At 36.9% G+C, this 22,370-nt stretch overlaps 5 protein-coding genes across 5 annotated transcripts; 3 read left to right on the top strand and 2 right to left on the bottom strand.

Annotated features, from left to right (window-relative positions):
* Positions 1 to 1,251: 1,251 nt before the first annotated feature.
* On the top strand, positions 1,252 to 2,195 carry LOC127357144 (hemoglobin subunit alpha-A-like). Its single transcript, XM_051389368.1, has 3 exons — positions 1,252 to 1,418; positions 1,524 to 1,731; positions 1,906 to 2,195. Exons 1-3 carry the CDS (start codon positions 1,324 to 1,326, stop codon positions 2,032 to 2,034), a joined length of 432 nt encoding a protein of 143 aa, XP_051245328.1. The 5' UTR covers positions 1,252 to 1,323; the 3' UTR covers positions 2,035 to 2,195.
* Positions 2,196 to 4,819: 2,624 nt separating this feature from the next.
* Positions 4,820 to 5,602, top strand: LOC127357134 (hemoglobin subunit beta). Its single transcript, XM_051389356.1, has 3 exons — positions 4,820 to 4,947; positions 5,056 to 5,278; positions 5,374 to 5,602. The coding sequence occupies exons 1-3, from the start codon at positions 4,856 to 4,858 to the stop codon at positions 5,500 to 5,502; spliced, it is 444 nt and encodes a 147-aa protein (XP_051245316.1). The 5' UTR covers positions 4,820 to 4,855; the 3' UTR covers positions 5,503 to 5,602.
* A 999-nt stretch (positions 5,603 to 6,601) lies between these two features.
* LOC127357145 (hemoglobin subunit alpha-1) lies at positions 6,602 to 7,801 on the bottom strand. Its single transcript, XM_051389369.1, has 3 exons — positions 7,638 to 7,801; positions 7,327 to 7,534; positions 6,602 to 6,822 (listed from the first exon to the last, which is right to left on the bottom strand). Exons 1-3 carry the CDS (start codon positions 7,730 to 7,732, stop codon positions 6,694 to 6,696), a joined length of 432 nt encoding a protein of 143 aa, XP_051245329.1. The 5' UTR covers positions 7,733 to 7,801; the 3' UTR covers positions 6,602 to 6,693.
* A 3,972-nt stretch (positions 7,802 to 11,773) lies between these two features.
* On the bottom strand, positions 11,774 to 13,657 carry LOC127357130 (hemoglobin cathodic subunit beta). Its single transcript, XM_051389351.1, has 3 exons — positions 13,286 to 13,657; positions 12,327 to 12,549; positions 11,774 to 12,222 (listed from the first exon to the last, which is right to left on the bottom strand). The coding sequence occupies exons 1-3, from the start codon at positions 13,462 to 13,464 to the stop codon at positions 12,094 to 12,096; spliced, it is 531 nt and encodes a 176-aa protein (XP_051245311.1). The 5' UTR covers positions 13,465 to 13,657; the 3' UTR covers positions 11,774 to 12,093.
* A 5,615-nt stretch (positions 13,658 to 19,272) lies between these two features.
* LOC127357137 (hemoglobin subunit beta) lies at positions 19,273 to 20,084 on the top strand. The gene is made up of 3 exons (XM_051389360.1): positions 19,273 to 19,421; positions 19,563 to 19,785; positions 19,883 to 20,084. Exons 1-3 carry the CDS (start codon positions 19,330 to 19,332, stop codon positions 20,009 to 20,011), a joined length of 444 nt encoding a protein of 147 aa, XP_051245320.1. The 5' UTR covers positions 19,273 to 19,329; the 3' UTR covers positions 20,012 to 20,084.
* Positions 20,085 to 22,370: the final 2,286 nt, after the last annotated feature.

The raw sequence follows: 22,370 nt of genomic DNA, 5'->3' as shown, positions 1-22,370 counted from the left end.
TGGACTAGAGACGAGAGCTTGGCTTGTTACCTATAATGAGTTAGATGGGACGTTTGCCAGTACTGAAAAAAAAGCTGATAAGAATAAATGTGGCCAAATTTGATATTACATTTTTTCCGAATAAAAAGGAAGTTTTGTATCGGTTCCTTAAAAATGTTCATTAATTCATAGGTTGCAAGGTTGCAAAATCTTCTAACTTCTCTACCTATCACATTAAAACCAGTTAAGTTTATTTAACTAAAAAACTTTTTTTAACTGTTTACATAATGTTTTTAAGTAAATCTAACTACATTTTTAAGTTAAAAAACATCCTTGATCAAGTAGCTTTGCTAATTAAGTGACACTGACTTAATTTTGTAATTTTTATTTGAAAACAAAATACCTAGTACCTTAAAAGTACTTAATCAAGAATGTTTTAACTTGCAAAATTGAGTTTGTGTTACTAAAGATTTCCAATGAAATGCGTTTCAACATTTTTTCTGAATTAAAATAACTTTTTGTATTAAAGTGTATTGCAGAATTGTAAAAAAGTATATGGTTTGTCCTGTCTTTTGCTGATCTTTCATTCCATTGCAATAGTAGTATTTTATGTTACACTGTGTTTATGGGCTACAAAAGGATGGAAAACTAAACACCTTGTGAAAAAAACACTTTAATGTTGTAACACTGTCCTTTCCTCTTAGGTCATAGGTTTTTTTTCATTTTGTCACATTTGGTCGCAGAGTTTGTACTTTGCCACTGTTTTCATGATAAATTTATTGAATTTTGTAGTTGTTTTATTTAGTTTTTGATTTTTAAGTTGCAGAATTGTCATTTGTGTTATGGTAATGTTGAATTAATTATATCAGAGTTTAAGAGTTATTTCATGAAAATGCATAATTGCATAAATGCACAATTAACCATAACCATTCAATGTCTCTTTCTGCAAATGAAAACCTGTGGAAATTATTTTTATTATTATTCTATTCTTTCTTTATTCTGTCCAAACTGTTGAATAAATGCAACCTTACAAAGTCTTGTCTTTTGTCTTACTGAATGCACATTTCAGCATATGGTTATATCTGCAGACAAATTCAAAACCATTATATTTTAAATTACCTAAAAACAACTGACTGAAAAATATATACAAGAACAGGGAGTGGTTAGCCTAATTTTATCTCAGACACGGGCTGGGAAACTTTGGCAATTTCTTTGAGGAAGGTGTGGTTTAGATTTGATACTGGGGTGTGGTGCAAATAAGTTTGATATAAAAAAGGCCGTTAACCAGCATGTTCATGCTTGAATATTTTCTTTCCCTTGTGAAAACTTGAAGAAAAGGCAGTCATGAGTCTCAGCGCAAAAGACAAGTCCGTGGTGAAGGCTATCTGGGCCAAAGTGTCCCCGAAGTCCGCCGAGATTGGAGCTGAGGCTCTGGCCAGGTAAGCGCTTATTTGTTGTTATTTTTTTATATTTTATTTTGTCATAGTTTAAACTATGCGCGCTATTACTTCTTGTCATTGATTCTTCTTTATTTTCTTTGACAGGATGCTGACTGTATACCCGCAGACCAAGACTTACTTTTCCCACTGGTCTGATCTCAGTCCTGAATCCCCTAAAGTGAGAGCCCATGGTGCAACCATCATGGCGGCCGTTGGCGACGCTGTCGGAAAGATGGATGACCTTGCTGGTGGTCTCATCAACCTCAGCGAGCTGCATGCCTTCAAGCTCAGAGTGGATCCTGCCAACTTCAGGGTAAGTTACTTAATGTATAGTAATACAATTAGGTCATCATTAGCCAAAAAGTCAGATAAAATTTGTTCATGTTCAAATGTGAATTTATGTCATAACTGTTTATCTAACTGTCCATGTGTTTTTTTTTCTTTGTTGATGACTTTAATTAATAATGTGTTTCTTGCACAACCGCAGATCCTGGCCCACAACATCATCTTGGTTTTGGCCATGCTCTTCCCCGCAGATTTCACTGCTGAAGTCCATGTCTCCGTTGACAAGTTCCTGCAGAACCTGGCTTTGGCTCTGTCCGAGAGATACCGCTAAACTCCAGTGATCCAGGATTCAATTCAAATTTCAATTCAAGTCTAGACCGAACTCCTTATAAACAGGGGCATCGACTGCATACAATGCGGCATGTCGTCCACAACAACGCCAACATCCCTTTTAACATGGAAGGGCTTGCTGAATAAAATGAATAAAATGTACAGATGTCTCTTCTTTTTTTAACATTTTTCGGTACACATACACATTTAGGTAATAATAAAACTCATTATTTAAAATACTGATTTCAAGGTAACCAGTTTTATTCAAGTTATGTTTTTCTTCTTCTTCTTCTTCTTCTTCTTCTTCTTCTTCTTCTTCTTATTATTATTATTATTATCATTATTATTATTACAATATTTATTCTCATTAATCGTTAGGGATTTTTCCCAGTAACATTATGAACACTTTGTGCTGTCACTTAATTCTCACCTCCTCACTTTAGCCAGTCACAGGGCTGCACTCGTCCTGCCTGCTTAGTGCTTATTCACCAAACGTTTCTGTGCAAGGAAATCGTAAGAACTTCTGCCTGTGCAGAAAAGGAGACATGTGGCATTCATGAATATTAAAAGGTTATTCAATTCAATTCAATTTTATTTGTATAGCGCTAATTCATAACAGAAGTTATCTCAGGACACTTTTCAAATAGAGCAGGTCTAGACCGAACTCTTTAAAACATTAATTACAGAGACCCAACAGTTCCACCATGAGCAAGCACTTGGCAAGGAAAAACTGCCTGTTTAAAGGCAGAAACCTAGGACAGATCCTTCGGCTCTAGGTGGGTCCGCGTCTGTCTCGACCAGCTGGGGTGAGGGAGAGAGAGAGAGAGAGAGAGAGAAAGAGAGAGAGAGAGAGAGACAGAGAGAGAGAGAGACCGACAGAGACCGAGAGAGAGACAGAGACAGAGAGAGAGACAGAGAGACAGGCAGACAGACAGGTGCACAGCAACAACAGTATTGGTAAAGGCAATCTAGCAGGACCATGGCAGGAGGCTCCACCAGGATCGATAAGAACCTGCGAGACGAGAAAGCACAAGAACTCCGGGGAAGAAGTGAAGTTAGTAACATGCATTAATGGGACATGAATGAGTGCAGAAAGAGAGAGGAAGAGAGGAGCTCAGTGCACCATGGGAAATCCCAGGATAGTCTAGGCCTATAGTAGCATAACTACGGGATGGTTCAAGACTCACCTGATCCAGCCCTAACCATAAGCTATATCAAAAAGGAACGTCTTAAGCCTACTCTTGAATGTGGAAGGAAGAGAATTTTAAATTCTATTCTAAATTTTACAGGGAGCCAGTGCAGAGAAACTATATATATATATATATATATATATATATATATATATATATATATATATATATATATATATATATTATTTTTTATATTATTATATTATAAGAACTTAAGTCGCTCATTAATCGTTGAAAGTTACAGTGTGGTAATGAAGTAAATGCTTTCAACTGTTTTGTAAGACGATTTTGTTCATAAAGAAACAGAAACATGCCAGTAGGACAGTACATCGCGGGGTGTGGCAGTCGGTGATCAGGGAGCTGTCCGTGGTACTGAAGTGAGGCTAGTGCCTGGGACCCTGTACCTCACACAACTCCTCCTTTTGTTTCTGTCGTTAAACATACTGTATGTTGTCAGTTGTCTTTGTTGCCCAATCTTGAGTATACCTCCCTTCATATGGCTACCTTTGTGTCCACCATTATTTACAGCTTGGCGTAAAATAAGCCACCCTTATAAGCCACCATTCTGTTGCAACAGAAAAATAAAACTTGGGTATACCCCATAAATAATGTAAATCACTACAAGTATATATAATTTTAATGTATGAATGTACATTGCACACAGGTCCTGCGTTTCTTAACATCGAAAATGAGCTGGGAGGGAAAAAATGACGTCAAATGATAATTACCGTCTAAGTCACACCGAAGTATTTTTTTGTTGTGTAAACTGTAGATCGATACATAAATGCATAAGCTAAACTGATCTCAAAGAAGGTCATTTTTCAGTTGTGATTTTACAAACATCATTTATTTTGGTCTGCATTATCCTCACTTTGAACCGGTCTTGCAGAGGTCAGTTTCCCTGACGTGTAGGAGCGCCATCTACTGGATTTATTACCTCAAGTTTGGATATCATTTATTCACATTAGATCCACGTTAGGGGGCGCCTGTGGCTCGCGTTTTTGAGCTCAGGTTGTTGTCTATGAATTGGAGGGTCTATGGTTCGATTTCCGGCTCCCCCAATCCATTAGAAGTGTCCTTGGACTGATTTGACAGAATATACTGAACCCCAAATTGCTTTAGATAGGAAGCTATCGACCCCCTAACCCGATGAGCAGGTTGGCTCCTTGCATGACAGCCTCTGCCAGCAGTGTATGCATGTTTGTGTGAATGGGTGAATGAATGTGACAAGTGTTGTAAAGCACTTTGAGTGGCCAGAAGACCAGAAAAACGTAGGCTACTTAATACTGTCAGATAGTACAAATTGTCATTTTTCAAGCATTTCAAAAAATTCGTAAGAATCTGGCCCCATTTTTAAACAGTATCTCGTTTTAATACTGCCAGCTTAGGTCTTCTTTTTACTGCATGAATTCACACAACCAGCAATATCTATTTCTTCCGCTTCATATACAATCTAAGCAGTGCAGATTTGTCATTTTCTTATCATTTTTGGAAATCCGTAGCTATACATGGCCAACCCACTGCCCTACTCCATCCAATTGCATATTTTGGGAGGAGTGAAAGGGTTCTTTTAAAAGTTGCATCTGGTCATGGCCCACACAGGACTCGTGAAACAAATCTACAGCCGGCAAAATGGTCGAATGGACAGACTTCGAGCGCGCCACCATCCAGGACATCTTCTCCAAGATGGACTATGAGGTCGTGGGACCTGCAGCTCTTTCCAGGTGAAAGATTTTTTCTGTTGTTGTATTTTCTCCTTAACATGAATGCGCAAAAAGAAGTAGCCTGTAACAATTTTGAGTTATACTACATGTTTTTGCATGTTCCCTCAGGTGTCTGGTCGTTTACCCCTGGACTCAGAGGTATTTCGGCAACTTTGGAAACCTCTACAACGCCGCTGCTATCATTGCAAATCCGATGGTTGCAGCTCACGGAAAAGTTGTCCTCCACGGTCTCGACCGGGCTGTGAAGAACATGGACGACATAAAGGGCACATATGCAGAGCTGAGTGTGCTGCACTCCGAGAAACTGCACGTGGATCCTGACAATTTCAGGGTGAGGTTTTGGAGCTGTAACTATTGTTATCCATATTCAACCATTATTCCACATTCCTTTCATGTTAATGTTTTCTGATGCTTGTTGTCTTGCAGCTGCTGGCTGACTGCCTGACCATTGTGGTTGCTGCAAAGCTGGGTAAAGCCTTCACTGGTGATGTCCAGGCAGCTTTTCAGAAGTTCCTGGCCGTGGTGGTGTCCTCCCTGGGAAGGCAGTACCACTAGAGAGAAAGAAGACCATCACATGCTGATCATTTGTGAAAAAACATTATTTTGATCATGTCTCAAGAGCATAAATAAATAAAACAATAAGCATATTCAACAAGTTGCGTGTTCCTCTGCCTGGATTGATGGTCATATTAGGATGCATACAATTGAAATTGTAAAAGTTTTATTCACAATATATATTTACTTATGTTCAGTGGTTGAAGAACTATTTAAATCCATTTAAAGCTTCAATACCAATAATAACATTAAACTAAAAGTCTTTCATTGAAATACGAATAAAATTAAAATACACTGGTATTATCAGCCTAATATTAAAGGTATTCTTTATGCAGAATGACCACTTTAAAAAAGTAAAATTATGACGCATTATAATGCATTATTATTACTACATTATTATAACATTTCCCCTGAAACGTAGTGGGGTAGAAGACAGGCCAACATGTTCAAATAAAGCACAAAAATCTTGCACTGTAAGTCACTGTAAGGGGAGTTAATAGACCAGTGACTGTAACATTATTTAAACTCAGATATTTTAATGTTGTCTTAATGGATATATCTATACATACAATACAGGCCAAAAGTTTGGAAGCAAGATCAAGTTTGTACAAAAAACTTGTAATTTGCAACAAAATAAACATGATTATTATATAAAGAGTCACTAAACAGAATACATTTTAACTATAATTATCCTTCTAAACCTTTAAAATGAGTGAGAGAAGGAGAAAGAGAGAGAGCGAGAGAGAGAGAGAGAGAGAGAGAGAAATTATATTACTGCCACTATATATAGTTATAGATATATATAGAGAAAGAGAATTGCACCTCAGGGCTGTAATATAATTTCAACTTAGATCCGTTGGAGATTTACATTTGTAGGGTGTTGTGTCATACTTCATTCATTTGCATTCATTCTGGTCGATTAAAATAGGGTTTTTATGTTGTTGTACGAATTATTTTGTCTGTTTTGTTTAAAGTAATATTGTTGAACCGTCGTTGACATGCGTTATACCAATTCAAATTCCACTAAAATATGTATGCTGTTGACCTGACTTGACACACTTTTAAACATGCACGATAGAAAATTACTCCACACAAACTGTTTAATTGCATTTGATCTTTTATTGATATTCAGACTGACAGAGTGCATCCAAGCCCATGCTGCTGTGCATCATCTGCTCCTGCTCCTGCAGTTTATCGGTATTTCTCAGACAAGGCACGAGCCAGGGCAGCCAGGAACTTGTCCATAGCCACATGGACCTCAGGGGAGAAGTCTTCGGGGAACATGATGGACAGGACCACAAGGATGTTGTGAGCCAGAATCTGTCAAAAGAGAATAATGACATTTAATCCAATCGCCAGTACCTAAAAAATCGTTAAGTATGTATAGTGTATAAGACTCAATATCAAAAGACCCAGAACCACAAGTGAGATATTGCAAAGAAGGTCAAACAACACCAAACTAACATTCAGTGTGTCACTGATTTTCATCTTCCCCTTTCTTTTCTTTCTCCTCTCACAGCGACGACTGATGTGCACTCAATTTTGAATTTAAACACAGTTAAATGAAAGCTGAGCTGGCTTCACACCAGTTATTATAGTTAAGTATTTTTCATTAGTTTTTATTTATTTTTTTTTTTTTATTTAAGTTTCAGTTAGTTTTCAGTGTTTTATTTTAGTTTTTATTGTTTATGGTTTTTTTTTATATTTTTTGTTTTTGTTTGAATTAATTAAAACGTTTTGTGCATACCTTCTTATGGCAGAGCGAAGGCAATAAAATAACAGCAGTTTGAAAAACACTACCAAGTGTTAATCACCATCACTGACCTTGAAGTTGGCAGGATCCACTCGCAGAGTGAAGGCATGCAGCTCACTGAGGTTCAGGAGACCAGCATTCAGGTCGTCGATTTTGGACACAGCATCTGCAACTCCAGACATCACAGTCTTACCGTGCTTCCTCACTGGGGCAGAGCCGGGGCTCAAGTCCTTCCAGTGGGAGAAGTAAGTCTTGGTCTGCGGGTACACCACCAGCATCCTGGATAATAAATGTGAGTAAGTGAATAAACAATTATAAATTCATAACGAAAACATGCAGTAATTTTAGAAAAAGGTTACAGTTAGTTAGGGGTCATAATTACCTGGACAGAGCATCGGTGCCGATGTCCTCCGCCTTGCCAGACACTTTACCCCAGAAGGCCTTGACTGCGGCCTTGTCCTTAGCAGTGAGACTCATTTTGCCTGTTGATTGTTTGGTTGAAGTTGAACGCTGTGATCAGCCCAAACCGTGGGGGTTTTTATACATAAAACAGAGCAGGGTCACACCCATCCCACCTCCAAGATAGGCTGCGTGGCATTTGGACAGGTTCCAAATGATGTGTTGCAGCTTGCATGAGATAAAGACAAAAAAACAACTCGTGAAAAAAAACACAAGTTAAAAATAAGTAATGTAGCACATGTTTTCACTCTAGTTGTTTTTTCACTCAAGAATTCTTTCAAACTCAAGAATTCAATTCAATTCAGATTGCATACTTTTAATGCAAAACACAAATACCCAATACAGCCATCGAAAATGACGAACTTGAACCCGTCAGAAAAGAAAGATTATAGTTTCCAACTAAATTAACTGGTAATAAGTAATATGGGCTCATGTGCCCGAGCTTAATATCATTCTTGATCAGATTTATCAGATTTGAGCCTAACCAGATAAACGCTTTTTGAGCTTTTTCGCAAAATCTAGGGTGTTGATACGACCCTGAAGTGGCATGCTTCTATAAATAACTTTCAAGTTGGACCAAATCCAACATGACTTGTCCTTACATCGTTAGATTAAATAAATAATCAAATAAATTATTATATTATTTCAGCAATGACATACTAAATTAAAGCTTGTAATCGTTTTATTGTTTACAGCACAATACCAAAATATGATCCAATACACTAAAAGTAAAATAACTGGGTCTAAATGCTCTGATTCAGAGAACAGACATATGTGAGTATGGAAAGTTAAAGCTATAGGCAACGGTGTAAACATCTAAGAGTCCAGGCGTACTGATTTGAAATCTAGGCTCTGCAATTAATTAATATTAATGGATTTAGTTATCGGTTGAACATGAAAAGTGATGTCATTTGGGGTGAAGTTTGCTGCCAACACGCTTATCTGGAGGAGAACTGGAGCCTTCAAAGGGTGGGTCCGCTCAGAGGGGAACAAGATAATATTTTAAAAGTAGCTTTGCTGATTCAGACTGTAACACCACTAACATTTCTCTATTTGGGAGAAGTTGTAGTTAGTGAAAATTCATTCATTTAATTGCACTAGAATGCTGCTTAGATTCACTGGGGCTTGAAGATTATTCCACAAATTAGACTGGATTCAGTTTGTAATACTGTCTTTGATTCTCTATTTTTAATTAAGTGATTTTCTTTTTCTACCTTTTGTGTGAGGACGAAGGGAGCCTGAGAACAATGTATTTCATTACAACTGCTTCACTGGAATTGTTGTGCATATAAAATAAAGAACTTTAAACTTGTCCTGACTCGACCTTTTTTTAGCTTCAGTTCAGCTGTTTTGCTGACTTATGTTCACATAAGGTCACTGGGGCAGAGAATTGAGGGCAGGGGCGTGAAACAATAAGGGTTTATCTGTTCACATCTGGAGACACACTGTCACACAGTCAGAAAACACCAGAGTAGAATGAGCAGATGCTGAGCGTCACTGCAGAGGTCTAATGGACTTCTCACCTTTGCCAGGTAAATACAGAATCTATTCAACCACACTAACACACGACAGCCATAACCTCTTTCAAAATATATCTTCTTGTGTTCTACTTGCAAAACGAGGTTATAATTCTAAATTTCTGTATTTCTTCTAAATGTAGTAATACTTTTTTCATCCAAGTGGCTCATTGAAATTATTCAAACCCTCATTTCAACTTGAGCCTCTCGGAATCACATAAGACCCTGTCGATGACCTCTGGCATGACAGAAAAAAAACACAATTACGAGATGGTTAATAAAAATATCCCCAAAAATATCCCAAAAACTGCATGGAACAGACACATAAAACAAACAAAACTGTTTGACTTTCGTTTGCAATTACATGTCTTCACTGTTTTTTTGACACAACAATTCCCATTCGCCTGGAAACCCTCCAAAATGATATTACCTTTAATCAACTTTAGAAGCGATACTTTCCCTATCCAAGACCTAACCATGCCCAAGCACACATGCAATAACCCTTTAAGCGGCTGTCGAAAAAATAAAGTTTATCCAACAGAAATCCCCTTGTGTTCAGTGGGGTTTCTTCAATACATTTGCTTTGATAAAGAAAATCGGAGTTCTCTGCTAAATGACGTTAGTACTGCTGGCAGTAACCCAGCAACTCCCTGCGCAGTGATTTGGATATTGGCACAATTCCCTAATATAGTTTTGAATGTTTTCTGATGCAGTAAAATGTCTACACCAGTATAGGTTGATATCTGTACATAACACAGAAACAGTTCAGCATAGTCTACACAATGCTGGGGTACCTGCAGACGGATGATAAGTTAAATGGAAACTTCATTGAACTCTCATATGCGTATTCATCTTTGTAATGAGGGGTTTATGCACTGCAACTATATATCAGGACACGTTTCAAATAGAGCAGGTCTAGACCGTACTCCTTATAAAATTATTCACAGAGATCCAACATATACAAGCCACAAAGCATGATTGGATGTTATTTTCTCCAATTTCTGTGTGGAAGCATCTGCATTCACTTTGTTTCTCCACTATTTTATCGAGTTTTTCGTAGGTCTACACTTGTAATTCATGTGAGAAAAATGTGTCTGGCTGTCAACAGAGTTAAACTGAGCCCGTTGGAGCACAACATTGGTCGTACATGGTCGTATGTAATTAAATTGGAGCGCCCTCTGGTGGTCTTTCAATCCATCTCAATCTTTAAATATTGCAAGAAGAGTCATGCTCCTGCACTATATAAGCATAATAATTCAGATATAGGCTGACAAACCACAACAAAGCACATGTGACAGTAACAGCCTGGGTCCTGATCCTAGAGCTGTGAGCACCTGGTAGTGCCTTTGTCAATAGTAACCAATATACCATGGGCACAGGTCAGAATTTTCTCTGAAGTGAGAAAGTGAAAAACTCATAAAACCAATTGATATTCTTTGTGGATGTGTGTGTATATATATATATATTGTGTATGTGTGATTTAAACTTGGTACATATGATCTTACAATAGACATTGGCGATAGTACATTAGGGCAATAATGGCAAAAACAATGATTGTCCCAAAAAAACTGTGAAAGAGTTATCATGTTTCAAGGTATGTGGACCCTAGAAACAAACCAAAGAGGTTTTGCCACCAAGTGGTATTAACTTCAGGCCATGCTCAAGGACTAAAGGCAGCTCTAGCAAGTGAACATATTGAATCATTCAATTCACCCTTGTACTAGTAAAACAAGCTGCCTCCCTGTAAATAGTTTTTCTTACAAATCATTAGCAGCTCAACTTTGTGTCAGCAGTTTCAGCTATCTAATTGTGATGTATGTATTAATTTCCCAAGACAATAAAACTTTATTTTTAGCTCATCTAGTCTCCTGCCTTTTACTGCATCTGCACTTACAGCGTGTTTGTATACAAAAGCACCAACTCTCTGGTGGGGAGGCTAATGGTGTATTTTGGTTAGACCGTTGATTGAGTGGTATAAATCAGATCACTGGTCAATTGTCTCGGGAAATGGATACATTTTCTTCCCACTTTCGCTTCATGTCACCTTTTTAAACAAAGCCATACATATAACTAAATCTGGAGATTAGGGTCATTTGAAAAACTGATGACATAAAAGCTCTTATTTCCTTGATTTACTCTCAACACCTACTGTGACTATTGGGGAGGTTCTCTAAAATGCCTTCATAAGTATACATTTCTTATTACAAAACATAAATGTCCTGTTGTGATATGACCCTCTTGAGGAGAGGACCTCATAATATCCAGTGTCTTTTTAGCACTATAGAGGTAAGGACCTGAGAATGTTTGTTCCCATTCTGTGTCTCATTTAGCAATATGTCATCAATTAATGGACATATGTTAAGTAATGTTTTGTTTTTATGTTTTCCTGGGGTTTTTTTCTCATGTTACTACCACCCTACTGCTACATAATTGGACAGCATAGTCCAGGGAACCCAGCAGAGATGTTATTTGTTGTTACATAATCCATCCACAAATGGGTGTAGATTCTGTGGATAACAAGAAAGAGTGGAACAAAAGGCACTTACGAAAACCCAGATAACTTTATACAGTCTATAAATATATACACATTTTAGTACAGAAAAATAGGCCACTAAAAGTATACCATATCGTACTACTGTCAAGGTGCAATGACTTTCACCAGTGCACCACATACTGACGTTGCAACATTATGCAAACTGGTCATTTAAGCAATTATTCGAGTACTAAAGCATATTTTTAATGGTTTCAGATACCTTGCATAATTAAGCCTGCCAGCAGGTACAGTCTATGTCTGCCACTGAGACAAACACACAGGGTTTAAATATGCAATTTATTTTTTTTCAGCTGGGTCTGTTCGGCTCTTCAGAAGTACTGACTGCTCATAGCGTCGACCACAACGGACAGAAACTTCTGCCAGGTAGCTTGGGCCTGAGGGTTGAGGGCGCTCTTGAGTTTGCAGGCGACGGCAATTGTGATGCAGTCGGCCAACAGCTGTGGACAAAACAAAAAGACACAATGAATCCAGACAGGTTTGACCTTACAGTAGCCTACTGATAAAATATTTCTCCTTTTGATTTTAGGACAAGATTGCCTACTTTGAAGTTGTCCGGGTCCACGCTGAGTTTCTCGTAGTGCAACCGGCTCAGATCAGCATATGTGGCTTTAATGTTGTCCATGTTCTTCACTGCACTATCCAGTGCTTTCAGCACCACCTTGCCATGAGCTGCTACTTTGGCGTTACCCAAAACAGCAGTTGCAGAGAAGATATCTCCAAAAGTACCAAAATACCGCTCAGTCCAGGGGTAAACGATCAACACTCTGTGGATTTTTGTATTGTAAATATATTTGTTATGAGCCCACATCGTAAATGTGAGTCTGAAATATCTTGACTCCACAAAGCAGCAAAAAGAACGAAAGGTTATTACTTTTACAGATCATGTACGACATTTAATACTCAGTGATAGACGTATTACTCTGGTTGAGGCTTAAACACAATTACATTCAGGCCGTGTTGACTTACATGATATAAACTGTTATAAAGGTGGAAATATTTCCAAAAATGGGCTATATCAAAATTTGTGGGACGAGTTCAGACAATTTATACGCAGCAACACTAAAAACTAATATCTTGTACGACAGCGCCTGGTGCTGAAAATATCAAATAATCTAACATGAGAAATAAAAACACCAAATTTTAATTAAGCATTAGTCTACTCTGACATTAATATCTTTATTCAAACAATTAATTCCTCAGTAGCTTTTATTTAAACAAAATAGATTTGCCCCTCATACCATTATTTTCTAACAGTTGTGATGCAAGGAAGACAACCTGCCACTGATAAATAAGAAGCTGCAGTATGATCGATCGATCTTTTAAATTTAAACATTAAGCAAACAATAGGCCTAATATAAATCCTGAGATTTTATCGTCAAACAAACTTAATAATAATAATATTAAAATAAGCCTCTTCCTATATAAAGAGACCATAAAAAAAACCAAAAACAAAGCAACAGCCTACCTCACTTCGTTCAAAATCACTTCCTCTAAGCTTACCTTGCCAAAGCTTCTGGTCCAATCACATCAATATCAATTTTTTCCCAAATAGCACTGACCGTGCTGCGCTCCTTGTCTGTCCACTCAACCATAATTTCAATGTAATCAATATCAACTGAAGAGTGACCAGCTCCTCTGTTTAATGACACGCATTGATAAGCCAGCAGAGAGTCAGACATGCGCCAACACTACATTAAAGGATTGTGATGGTTACCAGTCAGCGCCATGCAGATACATCAGAACTTATGCCTATATCTCACAGAATAAAGAGCTAATAAATTTGTTTCTCTTCTCAAAAAGACATTCCCTCCATTTTCCTATGTACCCTGGCCATGCAAAGTTACTTGCCCGAGGCTGTTAAACTGAGATTATCCAAAGCTTTCATTATCTGAACATTCAGACTTCCTCCACCCAAATAAATTATCTGTAGGTCAACTTAATATAACGAAAATGTCCTACATGCAACAGGTTCTTAATGTCCCCAAGCAGCTAAATTTGTTTTTAAACCCCATAAATTAAACCATGGACAAGGGTTTATTTGTTGCATGCTTTACCCACTGCCACATAATGACAAGGTTTCTGTTACACAGCAGCACAACTCCGTTATAACACAGAATTACTCCACAGGACTTTATTGGCCTTTCATCGGCCTCGAAAGGACACCATTCTTCATATGTTGATGACAAGGACATTAATAGTACAATAAGTGGGTGGTAATATATGTAGAACAGCCACGTAGTGTTAGTGGGCTAAAACAACAAGCTGATATTCATTTCTTGACGTTACACATTTTTTTTATCGGCACACACACCATATTGCACACCATTATCAGGAAATTAAAATGACCGCACCCTTTAATCAACATAAAATTGCGCAGTGTGCTTTCAAATGAGCCAGAAAGTCTGTTTTCCCGAATATAAAGTGTGTAAGTATGAATTCAAACGTCTACTAAACTTACATTTTTATTTTAACTTATCTTCACCAGCTAAACTGTTTAATCTGAGTCATAAATAACATAGATTACCTTCTACAGAGACGCCCTTTATTTGACAATATATATAAATGTATAATTAAAGTATGTACAAAAATACTATAATATTTTATAATATAAGTTCAACTCACAATATTAGAAATGAAAAAACACAAAAACCATTGAATAACAGAAAATAAATAACATATAAAACTATAATTTTAGCCTTAGTTTAAACCATGATTTAATAATAATGATCAAGTACTTTATTTACCATGACATGAAGATGCATTAAACTCAAGGTTGGATAAACATTCAACGGTCTAAATGTTTTTTTTTCTAAATGAACGTTTGTTCAGAAATACACTTAACATAAATATTTAAAGATCCAGTGTGTAACATTTAGGATGATCTATTGGCGCACATACAACATGTTTCATTAATGTATAATCACCTGAAATAAGGTTCGTTGTGTTTTTGTTGCCTTAGAATGAGGGTGGTTTGCCATGTTTCTACAGTAGCCCAGAACAGACAAACCAAACGCTGGCTGTAGATGGGGTCGTTCGCATCTTTCCCAGCCACCGTACTTTGTACTTCGTACTTCGCGCTTGGAAGGTGAAGCGAGATGCAATCTGCAACTATACCGCTAGATGCCACAATTTCCCAGGCACTTGTCTTTGAAAAGATCATGCTCCGACATTTCTAACAACTTGTACTGATATTTGTTGTTCACAACTGTGGAAAAATGAACAGCTCACGCCGACTTAATGCATGTGACACCTAAACAGTTTAGATTCCTGAAAGGTGGAGGCTGTACAGGATTGATAAGGTAAGACTGCACAGCCACATCGTATTAAAAGGTAAAGTTCATCAATTGTGCAGCACCCCTGCACATTTAGCGACAATGGTGTGAAGATCACTGCAGATACAGTATGTAGTGTAGTACTGATATACTTGAGTGCTGGTTATTTTGGTTCCCAGTCTTGTTGAGTCTTAGGAGACGGTAGCAGTGAAGATGGCCTATTGTTGCTGGTGATGCAGGGTTGTGATGCACCTTGAACATTTCTTGGTTGTTGCCATAAAGTCGTCGTCATAATGACTCAAGGTTACCTGGCAAAAATAAAAAGTTGAATGTCCAAGTGCATTACACAAACAAACAGACCTGAACATGCCCCTTTTAAATGGCTTGAACTACTGTTAGAATTCAATTCTGTCTTCAATAGGGATGGTCCTGGTGACAAATTTTGCCGTCGATTAAACAGAAGATTGAATCTGTTGGTGACCACATGTTTTCAATCAACTTGAATATACACTTTAAACGTGTTACATATGTCTACGTCTTTCCAAATGATGTTATTAAATTTGAAATATAAAGCATTTTGTACATTTATACTGTAAATACGAGAGTAAGCAGTGCTTTTATTAAACACCCTTATGCAGGTTATTTAAATATGGTCTATGTAGCCAATAAATCCTGGTCTCAGTTGTCTGATTTGCATATGCCAGGCATTGTATCATTTGGCATCTATTACGCACGGCTACAGCCTTTGTGTTCTTTAACGACCTGTTAATTGGTCACTCACACACAGTGATGGGAATAACGGCGTTATAAATAACGGCGTTACTAACGGCGTTACTTTTTTTCAGTAACGAGTAATCTAATTGATTACTCTTCCCATCTTAATAACGCTGTTACAGTTACTGCCATAAAATGCGGCGCGTTACTATAATTGAAGCTGTTTTTTTTATCAGACAAACTAGATCTCTGAGCTGAGAGGCAAAGACTTTTTTTTACTGTTCTTCCTTGGTTAGTGGGCAGTGCACGAGACAAGCGCATAAATGCTGACGATTGGCTGAGGTTGAGTAAAATTTCATGGTAAGCCAATCAGAGGTAGAGTTGGGCGGGTGTTGGAAAGCACGCATAGTCGGACACACAACGAACAACACAAGCGAGTCAGTCAACAAGAGACAGGTATGGCGAGTTGTGTTGCATCTTATTACATTTGCACTAAAAAGAGTGTATATATTTTTTGAAACCATTTTTGGTGCATTGCTTAATGAGCATAATTTAATTTAGATGTATTTGTTGGCTGACTGCAGCCTCTTGAAGTGAGATTGTCAATGGCCAGAAAAGAGATTTATTTTTATGGAGATGTATTTTTTATTTCTTATGTATAACCTATTTATATTTGGATTCCTTAGTTTTGCTATACATTGTACTTTTCAGTTAGATTGAAAGCACCTCATATTGTTACAGTGTTCTACTTTTTCGAGGAAGAAAATATTTGAAGTACAGTATATCTACCAATTGTCTGAAGTTTTTGTTTTGTTTTATTTGCACTACAAAGAGTATATATATTTGTTATTTATTTTTGGTATGTGCTTAAAAAGCATAATTTAATTTTGCCCAGTTGTGGCCTGTTGAGGGGCAATAAATATCAAAAGTTCCAAAACATCTATTGTACCGATCCACTATATGAACATAATATCTACATACATGGCATTTGATTGGAGGCTAGTCTCACTTTGTCCCACAGCAACATTAAAATAGTTTAGACTTGTGTACATTGTTTCTGTTAATAATGTATTGTATTAAGTGTCCATCTCATTATAGTATTCAAATTCATCATAAATAATTGAACATGCATTGAGTTCCGTTAAAGAAGGGTGGAGTTGGGGTCACATTTGAGCATTTAGAAATGTACTTGAAAGTAACGCAATAGTTACTATCTGAAGTAACTAGTTACTTTTATAATTTGTAACTGAGTAACTAATTTAGTTACTCTTTGGAAGAAGTAACTAGTAACTGTAACTAATTACTTTTTAAAAGTAACTTGCCCAAAACTGCTCACACACAGGAAGGTGTTGGTTATTCTTATTCCTCAATAATACAGGACAATAATATAATTTTTTAAAAGATCATGTATTTATTTGAATATTTATATAAAGATTGTTATAATAATTATTATGATAATGCAGTGACAAGCATATGCACTCAAGAATCAACGAAATTAAGGCTAGTCAAAAAGATTGTTAATCACACACGCATCCCTATGTTAGTGAAGTTTTTATTTAAACTACAGATTGTAGTTCTAACACAGTGAAGTGAAAGACAAAAGACTCTGAATAAAGTGTCAAACCCAAATTCACACTTTTGTCGTTCCCTTTTTTGCCAGTTCGCAATATCACATTATAAGACTAAAAGGACTACTACTATTCTCACCTGCTGTGGATTTTTATACATTTGGAAACTTGTAAGTGCCATTTTTGTGTGTACGAATAGTTTATACATCTGGACCCTGATCAATAAAATATTTCTGATTCTGACACTGCAGGGAATCAGAGACGGTGAGTGACCAGTGATTAGAAAAATAACCATAAAGTTGATTGACTCTGCAAATTTAAATTCGACTAAATTACACTGGGATCATATAACTGTTTGTAGGAAGTTTTCATTTTGTGTATTAAGTTTTTACCTCCGCCAAGTAGGTTATGTTGTCGGTGCCGTTTGTTTGACAGTAGGATAACGGAAACCCAATTTTCTTCAAAATCAGGGGAAGCGTGTATCAGAATCCCGGGGTCGTTACAATAATTTCTCAGATAGGAAAACACACACTGACAGAAGTCGAAATGAGGATAATAAAAAATATATTTCACAAATGATCACACAAAGAGTTATGCAGTAATTTGAGATGTATTTAATGAGTTTCACAACAATAACAAGGCAGAACAAGGGCCATCTCAGAAGTACGTGTATGGCCACCCGCAGATCCTGGCCGACAACGTCATCTTGATTATGGCCATGTTCTTCCCCGCAGACTTCACTCCAGAGGTCCAGAGGTGTTCTTACAGTGCCTGGCTTGGACTCTGTCTGAGAAATACCGCTAAACTCCAACAACAATGCAGAAGCATCGACTGCCTGTGTGTGGCATGCAATCCAACAATGTCAACACCCCTTTCGATGGGTGCTTGTTCAATAAAAACACAAAAACAAAAATATACCTGGGTGTCAGTTTTTTCAGTCAGTTAAAGGTTGTAGCTGTTCTTGTCTATAGCCTTGAATTTAAACCGCAGGATATAACACAGAATATAAGAAATTAGTTATTATACATGGTCACTTCTTCTGAATGAAACTTTTATGGATAATCCCTTTGCAATGGGGATTGGACCACATCACCCCGATCATTTTGTAAGCTAGTGCACTGTTGTAGTCCATTAATTAATTTGTATGCAAACATTGTATCACTGAGATGATCCGTGCATGATCTATTCATAATAACAAAATCAAATAAATAAATAAACGAAAATAAATAAAATTTTCGATCGCTTACTGATTTCACACACATGGCAAGTTAACCATATTAAACCCTTGTCAATAAACACACATTTATTTTTAGGAATATGCATCATGTAAATATTACAAGATATTAGTACAGGACAGGCAATACATGCACGCTAAAGCCCGTATACCTCCGTTTATATTTTGCTTTGGTAGCGAATATTCCCAAACAGTTCAAATAACAACAAAACAATTTACAGGACATGCACATGGAGCCTTCACGGACCCTGAGTTTGTTTCCACTTCACTTGTTAGCCTTGCCCACAGATAAGCCTATAATATAGTATATAGTATAATATAAGCCTAAATTATGTCATGAAGCCAGGAATAAGTGATAAGCAAGTAATAAATACTGCAGTCATTAAACCGTACAGTAACTAAATCAATATGATGCAGTTTGGTTAGAAGTTGAGGGTGAGGGCTAGTCAGCTTTATTCTGACAGTAAAACAAACAATGCCCATCAAATTTCTACTAGACTATCAATTTTTATTCTCATCAAGACATGAATTGTATGCTGACACTAGATAAACAGAGATAATTGTGTTCTATTTCTGTCTCAGAAACAATATGAGGGGCGCAGATAACCATTATCATTGGTGCAAATCCCACATCGCCTTTCCGGCCCACCCAATCGTTTGTTTCTCGAAGGGGTGTAGGGTTTCTTTAAAAGCTGATTCTGGAGCCGACGAGCACAGGATCTACTGACTTGCACAGGAAAATCTACAGTCGGCAAAATGGTTGAATGGTCAGACTTCGAGCGCGCCACCATCCAGGACATCTTCTCTAAGATGGAGTATGAGGTCGTTGGACCTGCAGCTCTTTCCAGGTCAGATGTTTTTTTGTTTTGGTTTGTTTTTTACATTAATAATGAATATTATTTATACCCTGTACGCAAAAATGTTCTTTCTTTCTCTACATATTTAATCTCATTATCATACCCAGTAAAATGTTTTGCATGTTCCCTCAGGTGTCTGGTCGTTTACCCCTGGACTCAGAGGTATTTCGGCAACTTTGGAAACCTCTACAACGCCGCTGCTATCATTGCAAATCCGATGGTCGCAAAACACGGAACAACCATCCTCCACGGTCTGGACCGGGCTGTGAAGAACATGGACGACATCAAGGCCACATATGCAGAACTGAGCGTGCTGCACTCCGAGAAACTGCACGTGGACCCTGACAATTTCAAGGTAAAGTTGTGGAACTGTAACTACTGTTATCCATATTCAACCATTATTCAACAAACGCATTTCATGTTAATGTTTTCTGATGCTTGTTGTCTTGCAGCTGTTGTCTGACTGCCTGACCATTGTGGTTGCTGCAAAGCTGGGTAAAGCCTTCACTGGTGATGTCCAGGCAGCTTTTCAGAAGTTCCTGGCTGTGGTGGTGTCCTCCCTGGGAATGCAGTACCACTAAGATGCTGCTTATTTGTTTAAAAGCACTTTGTTTTTTTCTCAAAAGCAAATAAAAAAATCAGCAAATTCAACAAGTTGTTTGCCAATTAACTGTAATCATAAATTAATGTCCATTTGGGATAAAAAATATTATTTTGACTGACCAGACACAGGAAGTATAGACAGAAACACTATAGCACTGATGAAATGTGGCAACAGTGAACATTTCTTTAAAAAAGATACTACCATCATCACGTAACATAAACAAAGTTCTTATTATATTATTGTTATTATCATTATAGAGGAAAATATGTCAGGTTGGTTATATTAATAGTTCCACAAATACATTGTTCATGATGTGGTATTTGGATCACCACTTGAACAGGTAAAAAAAGCACTGATGAAATGTGGCAACAAGAAACTGTCTTTAAAAAAAACTACTCCAGCTAAATAACACAAAGATGAAACATGATTGAAATAAATTAGATAATAAAAATAAAAAAACAATGTCTTGATTATATAATCCTTGACATTATTGTTGTTATCACTGAAGATATAACAAAGGGCAGGTTGTGTGTCTGTAGAATAGTTCCACAAATATATTGTTGCCTTTAAATGTTCATGATGTTCATGATGTTCGCAGGATTAGATAAAAGAAAAGTAGGATTTAAAGCAAAAAGTTGACAAATAATAAGGTTTATATTTATTGCTAGTTTGTTTTCCAAAAGACTGGGATACACGTATATGTAACAAATGTTACAACTGCTGTCCCTATAAGTTTAACTGTATGGTTGCAACTAACAATTCATTTTTTAAATGAATCTTCTAATTATTTTGGAAATAACTTCTTTAGTCTAGAAAATGTTGTTTCCCAGAATTCAAATTTCGTGTTTTGTTTTGTCAGACAAACAAGATATCCACTTTAGAATGGTATAAAACAGTTTTTGCAACAACAAAAACACTATAATAATTATTAAAACAGTTTACATTCATTTTATGTCACTGACTAATCAATTAATCGAGTGTAAAACTTGACTGGATTTTTATTTAATTCAAATTTTTCTTGTAGTTGAGACTTTTGATCTACTCTCAAATGACACAACAAAAAACAAACCAGAAAAACAATTGCTTTGTATTTTTGCATTCATGCATTTATTAATCATCATGCAATGTAAGCTCATGCTGCAGTCGCCATCATCTTCTCCTGCTGTTTATTGATATTTCTCTGCCAGAGTCAGAGCCAGAGAAGCCAGGAACTTGTCCATAGCCACATGGACCTCAGGAGTGAAGTTAGTGGGGAACATGATGGCCATGACCACAAGAATGTTGTGGGAGAGAATCTGTCAAAGGAAGACAATCACACAGATGTTACATTTGAGTTTTTAGATGTCCAACACTTAATGATCAGCCAATACTCCAATTTCAACATGTATAGGCCGAAAGAGGAACAGCACAGTAACATATTGGCTTTTAAATAGTCATTATTAAGTACTTATTAATGCCTTATTCTGCATGGCCTTATTATACAACCAGTAAGCCATTAACTAAGAGTTTTCCCTCAATAACCTCAGAATTATTGCTTATCAGTAGTAAGTTAAGAGGTTGTTGTATATGAATTACGATCTCAATATGCTTTGCTTAGTATGGACTAAGGTGGTAGTATCACAAGAATAGTTATTCTCCCTTAATAACACTTAATGAATATGGTCTGTTCTTACATAACAAAACACAAAACTACAAGTGTTAATAGTGTCCAAATAACTCTAAATTAAGTCTTTGTTACTTAGAATATGTTCCCCATACTAAAGTGACATCTTGATCATTACTAATTCACTAATAGTTGAACACTTATTAACCAACACATGTTCCCTAATCTAAAGTTGCCTCCTTTTCACACTTAGTTAATATATTATGGCATATAACTACTGCAATGAACAAGTGATGGGTTACACCTTTGAAAAAAATGGATCTATCTATAGGTTCCCTGTCATTCAGTGGTAGAAAAACAAAGACAGCACAAAGACGCCGTTTCGTTCAGTGCTTGGAGAGTGAAGAGGGAAATTTAAGTTAAGCGCTAGCCTGTTAATTGAAACTCCCCCTGAGTTTTGTAAGCACATCCCCGGCCGTTTACATAGTTAAAGAGTAGTAAACCCTCCTATTTATCTGCAGTGTAGAGGCTAATTAGCTAATGTAATGTTAAGCTAGCCGAGTGGTGAGCTGGGTGAATAGTAGGAAAGAAACATTAACATTAACATAAAATGTGAATGTAGGTGCATGTAATGCTTTAGTATGAACCAAATTTTGGAATTAAAAATAAATTATGCACTATGCAGTCATTAGAACAAGAAGAGCTTTTGAATCTTGTGTGGATTATTTAAGTT

The sequence above is a fragment of the Dicentrarchus labrax genome, unplaced genomic scaffold (assembly GCF_905237075.1).
Source record: "Dicentrarchus labrax unplaced genomic scaffold, dlabrax2021, whole genome shotgun sequence".
Classification (NCBI taxonomy): Eukaryota; Metazoa; Chordata; class Actinopteri; family Moronidae; genus Dicentrarchus; species Dicentrarchus labrax.
The sequence above is the reverse complement of the archived record's forward strand: the minus strand, read 5'-3'. Positions and strand labels throughout refer to the sequence as shown.

Coding starts and splice junctions, on each gene's coding strand:
- LOC127357144 (XM_051389368.1), top strand. CDS start 1,324: ATGAGTCTCAGCGCAAAAGACAAGTCCGTGGTGAAGGCTATCTGGGCC. Junction 1,419..1,523: donor GGAGCTGAGGCTCTGGCCAG/GTAAGCGCTTAT, acceptor TTTCTTTGACAG/GATGCTGACTGTATACCCGC. Junction 1,732..1,905: donor TGGATCCTGCCAACTTCAGG/GTAAGTTACTTA, acceptor GCACAACCGCAG/ATCCTGGCCCACAACATCAT.
- LOC127357145 (XM_051389369.1), bottom strand. CDS start 7,732: ATGAGTCTCACTGCTAAGGACAAGGCCGCAGTCAAGGCCTTCTGGGGT. Junction 7,535..7,637: donor GGCACCGATGCTCTGTCCAG/GTAATTATGACC, acceptor TTTATTATCCAG/GATGCTGGTGGTGTACCCGC. Junction 6,823..7,326: donor TGGATCCTGCCAACTTCAAG/GTCAGTGATGGT, acceptor CTCTTTTGACAG/ATTCTGGCTCACAACATCCT.
- LOC127357134 (XM_051389356.1), top strand. CDS start 4,856: ATGGTCGAATGGACAGACTTCGAGCGCGCCACCATCCAGGACATCTTC. Junction 4,948..5,055: donor GGACCTGCAGCTCTTTCCAG/GTGAAAGATTTT, acceptor ATGTTCCCTCAG/GTGTCTGGTCGTTTACCCCT. Junction 5,279..5,373: donor TGGATCCTGACAATTTCAGG/GTGAGGTTTTGG, acceptor GTTGTCTTGCAG/CTGCTGGCTGACTGCCTGAC.
- LOC127357130 (XM_051389351.1), bottom strand. CDS start 13,464: ATGTCTGACTCTCTGCTGGCTTATCAATGCGTGTCATTAAACAGAGGA. Junction 12,550..13,285: donor GGACCAGAAGCTTTGGCAAG/GTAAGCTTAGAG, acceptor AAAAATCCACAG/AGTGTTGATCGTTTACCCCT. Junction 12,223..12,326: donor TGGACCCGGACAACTTCAAA/GTAGGCAATCTT, acceptor TTTTGTCCACAG/CTGTTGGCCGACTGCATCAC.
- LOC127357137 (XM_051389360.1), top strand. CDS start 19,330: ATGGTTGAATGGTCAGACTTCGAGCGCGCCACCATCCAGGACATCTTC. Junction 19,422..19,562: donor GGACCTGCAGCTCTTTCCAG/GTCAGATGTTTT, acceptor ATGTTCCCTCAG/GTGTCTGGTCGTTTACCCCT. Junction 19,786..19,882: donor TGGACCCTGACAATTTCAAG/GTAAAGTTGTGG, acceptor GTTGTCTTGCAG/CTGTTGTCTGACTGCCTGAC.